Source organism: Lethenteron reissneri, chromosome 4 (assembly GCF_015708825.2).
Source record: "Lethenteron reissneri isolate LAM-NWPU_2019-01 chromosome 4, ASM1570882v1, whole genome shotgun sequence".
Lineage (NCBI taxonomy): Eukaryota > Metazoa > Chordata > Hyperoartia > Petromyzontiformes > Petromyzontidae > Lethenteron > Lethenteron reissneri.
In genome coordinates this window covers 5,729,139-5,739,530 of record NC_083782.1, presented here as the reverse complement: position 1 = coordinate 5,739,530, position 10,392 = coordinate 5,729,139, and the positions used below count along the sequence as shown (strand labels likewise).

Here is a 10,392-nt window from a genome sequence, read left to right as displayed (position 1 = left end):
CAACACAGAACACAGCCCCAGCCAACACAGAACACAGTCAACACAGAACACAGCCAACACAGAACACAGCTCCAGGTAACACAGAACACAGTCAACACAGAACACAGCTCCAGTCAACACAGAACACAGCTCCAGCCAACACAGAACACAGCTCCAGTCAACACAGAACACAGCCCCAGCCAACATAGAACACAGCTCCAGCCAACACAGAACACAGCCCCAGCCAACATAGAACACAGCTCCAGTCAACACAGAACACAGCCCCAGCCAACACAGAACACAGCCCCAGCCAACACAGAACACAGCTCCAGCCAACACAGAACACAGCCAACACAAAACACAGCTCCGGCCAACACAGAACACAGCCCCAGCCAACACAGAACACAGCCAACACAGAACACAGCCAACACAAAACACAGCTCCAGCCAACACAGAACACAGCCCCAGCCAACACAGAACACAGCCCCAGCCAACACAGAACACAGCCAACACAGAACACAGCCCCAGCCAACACAGAACACAGCCCCAGCCAACACAGAACACAGCTCCAGGTAACACAGAACACAGCCCCAGCCAACACAGAACACAGCCCCAGCCAATACAGAACACAGCCAACACAGAACACAGCCAACACAGAACACAGCCCCAGCCAACACAGAACACAGCCCCAGCCAATACAGAACACAGCCCCAGCCAATACAGAACACAGCCCCAGCCAATACAGAACACAGCCAACACAGAACACAGCCCCAGCCAATACAGAACACAGCCCCAGCCAATACAGAACACAGCCAACACAGAACACAGCCCCAGCCAATACAGAACACAGCCAACACAGAACACAGCCCCAGCCAATACAGAACACAGCCCCAGCCAATACAAAACACAGCTCCAGGTAACACAGAACACTTCTCCAGCCTATACAGGGCACAACGCCAGCCAACTCAAGGTAACACAGAACACAAGTCCATCACACAGCTCAGCACGGTGTATCTTTTCCCACCAGACTTGGCCGCTCACCTTCGTCGACGAGTAGAATTGGACTGGAATCACTAGTCGATGATTACGAGGTGAGCGGGTTCAGGTTGAGAGACAAAGCGCATGCGTGCGTGCGTCTGTGTGTCTGTGCGTGTGTCGCGCAATTTCTGAAGTTCACAATTCCTGATTTCGGCACCGCTTCCAAACCGTTGGAATCCAACGCATGAGAGAATACAGGTTGCATGACGCCGCGCGTGCCCTGGGTTCGAACTCAGGCTCACGCCAGCCAAGGACTCGGGGACTGACTTAACGCGCAATTCTCCGCAGCATAAAAAAAATACGTTTGGTTTTGGGCACGAAACGACATGACCATAATTGTGTCTTGAAGAGCCTCCACAGCCCCGTCATCGCCAAACAAGTGGCCGTGTACGTGCCGACTTTCCTGAGGATGCTCGAGGCAGCGTCCACGCAAACATCGTCGCGCATCGAACTACTTTAAACTTTGGGTGTCAGAGCCGTTCTGCAGATTCGCCGGTGAGTGAGCCGACCACAGCAATCATCGGTGTGCGTCGCAAAAACGCGTGGACACCGCGCGGCAGATATTATTTGCTGGGCCGTGTGGTGTGGTGGAGGGTCTTACGACACAAATGTTGCCGGATCGTTACCGGCAACAACAAAAAACGAATTGTGAATCGACTCGTAAAAATTTGCCGTTTAATAATTCACCCCCAATCGGTGACACGATTCCATTTTGTTAACCTCATGATTCTAGAATCCATCGCAAATCAAACCGACATTGATATCTGGCATTCCCAGACAGAGGAGTCTCCCATCCACGCTGTAACCAACCAGGTTCACACGCCTGCTTAGCTTTCAATCATTCTGCATTGAGATATTTGGCCAGTTTCATTCATGAGTGTGGTGCTGGTAGGACACCGGAGAAAGGTCACTCACAAGAACAGACACCACGATACATTTCACATCCCTCCCCCACAGTGATTCTAGTCATCGTCAGGATTCAGGATCGGAGTTTCGATGCTGTTTGGTCTCATTTTTACCACCTCATTTGTATTGTTCTTGCTGTGATTTACATCTCCTTTGTATGGTTCGGTTTGTTCCATTAGCCGAAAAAAAACCCGATTCAGGTTGAATGACGCTCCAGCACTGATTTACTCCCAGTCCAGCCACCTACCATGGTTACGGGACAAGAACTTCGCTCACGGATTCTTCCACCCACGGTGAGGATTTGGTCTACAGGACACGGGCCGTTTCAGCTCATCCTCCGCACCGTGATCAACCACCACACTGCAGGTCATAACACCGCCCTCACTCACCCACTCACTCACACACCCACTCATCCACTCACCCACCCACCCACCAACTCACCACACTGCAGGTCACAACACTGCCCTCACTCACTCATCCACTCACTCACCCACTCACCAACTCACCACCCTCATTCACCCACTCACTCACTCACCCACCCACCCACTCACCCACCCACCAACTCACCACACTTGCAGGTCACACCACCCTCACTCACCCACCCACTCATCCACCCACTCATCCACCCACCCACCAACTCACCACACTTGCAGGTAACACCACCCTCTCTCACCCACTCACCCACCCACCCACCACCACCCACCCACCAACTCACCCACCCACCCACCCACTGACCCACCCACCCACCAACTCACCCACCCACCCACCCACTCACTACACTTGCAGGTCCCAACACCACTTCTCTTTCTGCTTCCCACGCACTGCCTCACTCTGTGATTCCCTCTTGGCGATTTGGGCCTGCGGGCTTGCACTCAGCAGCCGCTATTTAAAATAAAAGTTTACCGTTTGCATAAATTGATGATGAACCGACTCTCACACGCGTGAACCGATGCACGCATCGCGAGAATAATAATAATGAATTTATAAACTAAAATTTTTATTTAGCAGTTAAAACCTCTACGAGATATCCACTATTCAGAGGCGACCTGGACACACACAACGAAAGCTCATCGGCGAAGTGGCTGATATCATCATGATCATCATCACACGTGGGAATTTATACGGGCGAGCCCAATTATCTAAACGTGTGTTGATTCTAAATGCGGTGGGAGGGCGAAGGAGGTGGGGGGGCAAAACCGCAGGAAGCCGGATAAACGATCCACGTGACTGCCACGGGCGAAGAGACAGAACACGCCGACTCCAAATCTGCAACAGCAGGCATCGTCAGGGTCCGGGAGCGAAACCCACGGACTCTCCTGCGTGAACAGGCGAGGGAGATGACGTCTCCGCGCCGCCGCGGTTGCCCCGTTCATCTTTTCCTTGACGCAGTGGCGCAAGCTTCCCGTGCCATCGAGGGGGGGGGGGGGTTGGGGAACTCGTGGGGGTTTTGGTGGGGAGCGGGGTAATGTACAGAGGTGAGAATGAGTGCTGCTGCTGCTGCCGCCGTGTGAAGATTTCTTTGCTTTATCGTGGTACAGGGAGCAGCGTGCGAAGCGGGTTGATCATCCTCTTTTCGCAATGTACACGTATCGTGAAAGAAAGTCCATCGTCGACAGGCAGGTCTTAAACAAAAAAATGTTTATCTTCATTTTTGTTGTTTAATTGGCTCCAGTGGTGGTCCTACGGCGAGGCAGAAACGGCGGCGCTGGGTGGGACGATAGCGCTGCATGGGGGGGGTGAGGGCCGATTACCCAGACAGGCATTGGGGTGGCGGCCTTCCACGAGTCCAGCGACCAAGGGGAAGAGAACGCCAAAGAGCAGATGGTGGGAGACTGGTCAGGGGCCTCTCTGAGTCTATGAGTCTCTGCGCGAGTCTATGGGTCTCAGAATAAAAATCTTTTTTTATCCTGGAGAAATCTGATGAGCTATGAAGCTCTTTTTCACAGATGTCCAGTCTCTGTGTGTGTCCTGGATCTCTGTGTGCATTTATGGATCTCTGTGCGAGTCTATGGGTCTCTGTGTGATGAGTCCATGGGTCTCGGCATGAGTCTATGGGTCTCTGCGTGAGTCTATGGATCTCTGTGTGAGTCTATGGGTCTGTGTGATGAGTCCATGGGTCTCTGTGTGATGAGTCCATGGGTCTCTGTGTGATGAGTCCATGGGTTTCTGCATGAGTCTATAGGTCTTTGTGCGAGTCTAACGCCAGACGGTGGAATGAGACTCTCAGGGTAGACCTTGCAGGTGGCTGTGAGTTGACTCTGAAGCAGCGGCGGGATCTGGCGGAAGGGAGAGAATGCGTTGGGGATGAGGTGCAGTGGTGGTGGTGGTGATGGTGGTGATGGTGGTGATGGTGGTGATGGTGGTGATGGTGGTGATGGTGGTGATGGTGGTGATGGTGGTGATGGTGGTGATGGTGGTGATGGTGGTGATGGTGGTGATGGTGGTGATGGTGGTGATGGTGGTGATGGTGGTGATGGTGGTGATGGTGGTGATGGTGGTGATGGTGGTGATGGTGGCATCAGAAGCTGTGGCCACGATGATAACTCGATCCGGGGCTTGGTCCCAGGTTATTGGGCTGACTCACAAATTTATTTCATTAAACAAATTACTTCCCTCCCCCCAGAATTTTTTGTTGGAACCGCCTAACCCACGGTCGTCATTCTTCGTCGAGACACGCATCGTGGCCGATCCGCGTTCCTCCACGTACACTCTAGACGCCCCCCCCCCCCGCTAAACTACCATCATCACCATCCCTCTGCCACCACCACCGCCTACGTCGCCATCGCCATCGCCGCCTAACGCCGAACATCGCCAAGTAACGTGACAACAACAACAGCGGTGGCGGCACAGGAAGACCGGTGAAGGTTAGACGGAAGCCATAGACGCCGCCACGACACTATCGCCAGTAGCTCACCGCCGCGAGACCGCGCCCAGCGGCTAACACGAGAGACCTCCAGGGGCCGCTGGGGCGCGGGGCCTATTCGGCCTTGCGTCCCTTATTGCGCGAGCGAAGCACGTTCTCCTGCCGCTTGGCCTTCTTCTTGGCGTCGCGGTCGCGCGCCTCGATGGCCTTGGCGAGCTTCCACGAGAGGGCGGCGCTGGCCAGGAAGAAGGGCGACAGCGCCAGCAGCACTGTCGACAGGAAGCCGTACGGGTCCTTGGCGGCCCACTCCACGCAGTACTGCAGCCAGCCCTGGAGCGTCTCCCACATTCTGCCGCTGCCGCCGCCGCCGCCGCCTCTTCGGCCTGCTCCTCCGTCTCGTAGCGCCGGCGGGAGTGCTGGCGGGGCGGGCGGGTGGTCGGTCGGTCGATCGGGCGGTCGAGCGGAGGAGACGGACGACACCACCGGACGACACCACCGGCAGCAACGTCACAGCAGGACCCTGTTGCTCGCACGAAATCGCAACGGCGCTCGCATCAAAACTGGGACGGGGCGGTGCGGCGTCAGGCGAGGCAATTTTCCGGCGATCGCCACCGGCAAAAGTCACCGGCGACGCGTTTGCCGCGCGCTGTTGCGGTGACCTGGTAGGGCAATGCGGTAGAGTGACGGGAGTCGGTGTTTCGCCACCGAAACAAAGAGCTTTTACATTTCAAAAACGTGCATTTAGATTATTTTGCTGCCATACATTTCCATATGATGAGCCACTTTGTTGTTTGTGGCCAGGTCGCTTATGAAAAAGAAGCTGATCGCTCAGTGGGTTTTACCTGGTCAGAGAAACAATTGTTTGGTTTTATTGTATATATATTTTTCAAAGTGATTAATTTACAATTTCCATACTTTGCACTCCTCTCCTGTTTTTGTATTCTTTGTTTTTGTAACGTTGTTGACCACTCTCCCCTACTGGACATCTGTGGAGAAGAGCTTTACAGCTCATCGGATTTCTCCAGCATGAATAAATATTGTTTCAGAGTTTGTTTAAAAGCATGCTCGATGAACAGCGACTGGTCTCTGGAGCGCACAACCTCTGGTTGGCCACGTGACGTCCGCCCGCCCGCCCACCATCTGATCAGAAGCTGCCGTCCCGGTTAACCGGCAGCGTCTTAATCAAACGACAATAGCGGTGATTATCTCGATCTCGGCTAAGTCCGTGACATGTACACACGACGGTGAGCAAGGGTGGGGGCTCGCGAAGGAACATTCGCCATCGAAGTTTTTTTGACGCCCGAGCAACAGGAACTGGCGGCGGTAAGTAACAAAAAAAATTGTAAAAAAACACCGCCACCGCCACAACCGGCCGCGTTTTAAAACTCCGCAAGAGTTTTTCGCGCACTCGCCAGATAACTCCGCGCTCCAAAACACGCCGGGCCTGCCAGCCAGCCAGCCAACGAGAGGCTGTCAGCACATTTCACACCACGCCCCCCCCTCCCACTCACTCCCTCACCTCGCCCCCCCCCCTGCCCCCTCAAACCCCCACCACCATCCCCCCACCAAAAAAAATAAACGGCGGCACTCAGTATGGGGCCGCCCTAAGCGGCTGCCGGGGAACGCAAGACGGAGTTTTAAATTCCTGCCCGTTCCGTTTATAGGTCGGGATCTTTTTTTAAAAGAGATTTTCCGTGCGCTTGAGGAATGCCGGGCTTCCTGAGACAAGAGGTTGGGAGGAGGAGGGTAGGGGGGGAATGTATCCCAGGCCGTGCCCAGCAATCAGATAAGGGACCAGGTTATCACGACCTCACTCGCGCACGCGCACACACACGCACACAGATGCCTAAAAACATCTGGCAGTTCACCAGCATTGGATCAAGCAAGCTTGACTGCCAGCGAGATGCCGTATGTTGAAAGCGGTCCAGAGTTTTGCGAGTGTTAAACCAATGCTGCTGAGGTTACGCGCTCCCAGAAAGGCCGTGGTGACTGATGGGGATTTTGTCGCACACAAGGAGGGCTCACTGCAAATCTCGAAAATCTCTCCTGCACACGCGGGCGAGCATTGCAAGAACGACATCACTTCAGGGTTTGAAATTACTTGGTGTGCAAGGTGAAAACGCAAAGTGTCCATGCACGATTGTGACAGCGTTTGTTTGGGTGGCAGGGTGACAGGTTAGAAGAGTGGCAGGGTGGCTGGGTGGTAGCATAGCAGATTGGCAGGGCCGCAGGTTGGCAGGGCGGTCACGTGGCATGGTGGCAGAACGGCAGGGCGGTAGGGTGGCATGGTGGGAGGGTGGACTTGAGGGGATGTATAATTTCAACAGCACTTGCTTGACACAAGCAAAAACCGAGCCCCGTTTCAACACACAGCGTCGCGTCAGCAGAGTCGGGCTCGCTGGTCGAGTGGGCTTGGGCAGCAAGCAGCATCGGTGGAAGGTACGGTGGCCCGTGGTTAAGACTAACGCAAAGCAAACACTGCATCGGTTTAGACAAATCACTCTGGTGGGGGGATTCACAGTCGACCGACTGTAGAGACGTTTAAAAAAATATATCATTCTTTACAAGGCCGAGTCAGTCAGCCAGAATGTCGACATCTTTACTTCCTGCGAGTGACAATAAAATTCCTGGAACTCTCGTGACCTCTGCTATTCATTGCAAACGTTCACCGAAGCAGTAACCCTACGCAGGCTAAGGTGCCCGAGGAAGAGGCCACACCGGCAACGACTCTTCATTTTGTTTATTTTATTGTTTCACCGTCGGATAAAAGAATAAAATCTAGTTTTGTGAAACCGTGCGCGCCCCCTTGGCCCCCAACACATCAAACTGGGCTGAAGGGCTTCTTAACAATGTTTTCGCCAGCACCACGAGGCTGGTGGAGCTAGGGAGCAGCACAGTAATGAATAAAACACACCACACGCACGCACGCACGCACGCAAAGATCCCCCCAACGTATATAGCCTACGCAGACTGCTGGGACGAGCGCTCTTGGCGAGCACCTATTAAAAGGCCGGAGTGTGGACCACGCGAGGAGATTGGGTGTGGTCAGCACCGTCTCTGGCTGCCTTTGTCTCCCCGCACAGTGTCGGAAGTTATTCGACGCCAAGTCAAATCCGTCCGAGGCCGATGGATCCGTTTTCCGATATTCCCTGGCGACGTTGGCCTTGAGCGGGAATCGAACTCATGCCGAAGGGGGGTCTGCAGCGTGGTGCGGCTCGCTGCTGTGCCACCGCTCTCCCCCTGCCGCCACACATCTTTGATGAATAACGCAAAAGGCGCGGGCGACCCGCACACGCAACTGGCGATCTGCAACACAACGGTTGGATGGAATGCGATTTCAAGCTCTAAACAAAATTGCTTTGAGACTTAAGTGTTTGCAAGAAATGTGTTTGGCATAAGCGCTCGCCCTAACACTAACCAGAACCAAATGTACACAAAACGCTTTGAAATGTAAAGCTTACAAAAGAGATGCGTTTGAATTAAAACCCGCCCCGACACTAAACAAAACCAAATCTGCACAAAATGTCTTTCGACCGCTATCGCAAGAAGAAACAAAAGAGCCATTTACCAATTCCGCCCCTCTCAGCGATTCAAAAGATTTGGCACAATTGAGGGGTCATGATCCCATTGGAGAATCGATCCCTTTTCGTCCAGTTTCCACCGCCACGTTTGTATTTAATTTTTAGTCTCGGGTTCCACAGTTTTTGTTCGCTTCGTCCGGCTGCAAGGGAACGCGAGCGCCTCGTTTGCGTGCGACTTTACACAAAACTGTAAATAAGAGATTACCCCCACAGAACAAACGATTAATAAAAACATTTTTTTTTGTTTGGCAGGTAAGGGCCCACTGAGCTATGTAGCTTTTTCAGAAGCAACCTGGCTATCACAAATGGATAACTCAACAAAGTGGCGCATCATCATCGTGTGGAAATTTATAGGAGCTAAATACTCAAACCAGATGATGGTGATTCTAAATGTGGAGTTGAAAAACCCAAGGACCTGGAAAAAATCCACGCGACCACGGAAAGAGAGAGACACGCAAACTACTCCAAATATACAGCAGGCGTCAGGGTCAGGATCGAACCCACGACCTCCTGCATACCAGGCGAGGTAGTCAACATCTCCTAGCCACTGTGATGATGATGATGAGAGAGAGACACGCAAACTCTAAATATACAGCAGCAGGCGTCAGGGTCGGGATCGAACCCACCACCTCCTGCATACCAGGCGAGGGAGTTAACGTCTTGCCAACTTTGGCGCATGCATGTACCTTCAGCCTAAGTATCGATTTGATCGATAAATAATTTACTCCAAGCATTAAAGTGTGTCTGACTAAGCCCCAAGCCTAACATAAACCCAATCTACTCAAAAAATGTGTTTCCAAAGTTATATCTTACCATTAAATGTTTGACCTCATCCTAACTCAAACTATTCGATACGGTTTTTTTGCTTATTTTACCAGGTAATGCCCACTGAGCTTTCTAGCTTTTTTTTCAGAAGTGACCTGTCCACCACAAATAGATAGCTCAACGAAGTTGCTTATCACCACGTGGGAATTTATAGCAGTGGGCAAATAACCTAAACCAGTAAGGGTGCAGCCCCGCAATTGCTTGCTCATAGCACTGCTAGCAGAAGGGCCTCCACCACAGGCAGCTCCAGAAAGCCCCTCTCCAGAACTTCCACGCCACCCAGATGTCTTGCAAGGTGGGGGAGTGCCCACACTTTAACCCACCAAAACACTGGTGTAACGAATGAACAGCATCACAGCATCATCAGGGTGACGTCTACATCTCCTTAGTAGTGTGACTGTGGCCATAAAACCGAAACTATGGCCCGCACAGTAAATACCACTGTGATCTACTCTCCTTCAACGGAGGAGGAGGAACAGCAGCACCACGCAAATTCTCTATAGCTGAAAGAACAGGGTTTTCCCCCTTTTTTATGGCAACAAAACTGAAACCTTTTTACAAGGAATCTCTGTAGCTGCTGTAGCCCTCTCATCGTGGCCAGCAGCAAACAGACCTTGGTCATTGGCATCGACCACCTGAACCACAATGCTGCTGCCATCACGTGCAATAATAAAAATAATAATGCCCACCACACACGAATGGCCTGCCGACTGATCGCCCGACTGCGCCATACGCATTCACGCCGCCGGGTAGACAAAGGGGCGGCTGGCTCAGACGCGATCAACGTTGCAGCCAGGGCGACGGCCGACTCAAACCGAACCTACAATTCAATTAATTCGTCACGCAACAGTCGGCGACGGAGGACCGTTGCGTCAAACGTGTGATCTCTTGCGACAGCAGTCGCATAAACTGTTCTTGCCGCCGTACACCGGTGTCTCGAGTGATTTGTTTGATCCACGGAATCACGGGGGAGAGCACGGGGGGGGCAGGCGCCATTCCTATGAGGGTCACAGTCCACTTTGCACGTCGAACCGCGAACCGAAGTGCGCGACTTGCTGGAGCTTGCGCATCGAGACGGGGCGACGCGTCCACAAAGCGGCAGCCGTCTCCCTCGAACCGAGCTCTCGATCGTGGGGAGAACCGGTCACAGATGCGGCGGTGACGTTTCTGACGAAGTCGAACCTAAGCAGAATAATTTTC

At 53.0% G+C, this 10,392-nt stretch overlaps 2 protein-coding genes across 2 annotated transcripts in view; both read right to left on the bottom strand.

Moving 5' to 3' along the window:
- Positions 1 to 2,899: 2,899 nt before the first annotated feature.
- The window catches only part of SMIM15 (small integral membrane protein 15), a 13,278-nt gene continuing 5,785 nt past the window's right edge, over positions 2,900 to 10,392 (bottom strand). Inside the window, exon 2 of the mRNA XM_061563923.1 lies at positions 2,900 to 5,306. Within this exon, the coding sequence (XP_061419907.1) occupies positions 4,901 to 5,134 (234 nt within the window). The 5' untranslated portion in view covers positions 5,135 to 5,306 and the 3' untranslated portion in view covers positions 2,900 to 4,900. The remainder of the gene's footprint in view (positions 5,307 to 10,392) is intronic.
- LOC133350691 (keratin-associated protein 4-3-like) overlaps positions 10,200 to 10,392 on the bottom strand; it is a 20,928-nt gene continuing 20,735 nt past the window's right edge. The window contains exon 3 of the mRNA XM_061565333.1: positions 10,200 to 10,253. Coding sequence (XP_061421317.1) covers positions 10,200 to 10,253 — 54 coding nt within the window. The remainder of the gene's footprint in view (positions 10,254 to 10,392) is intronic.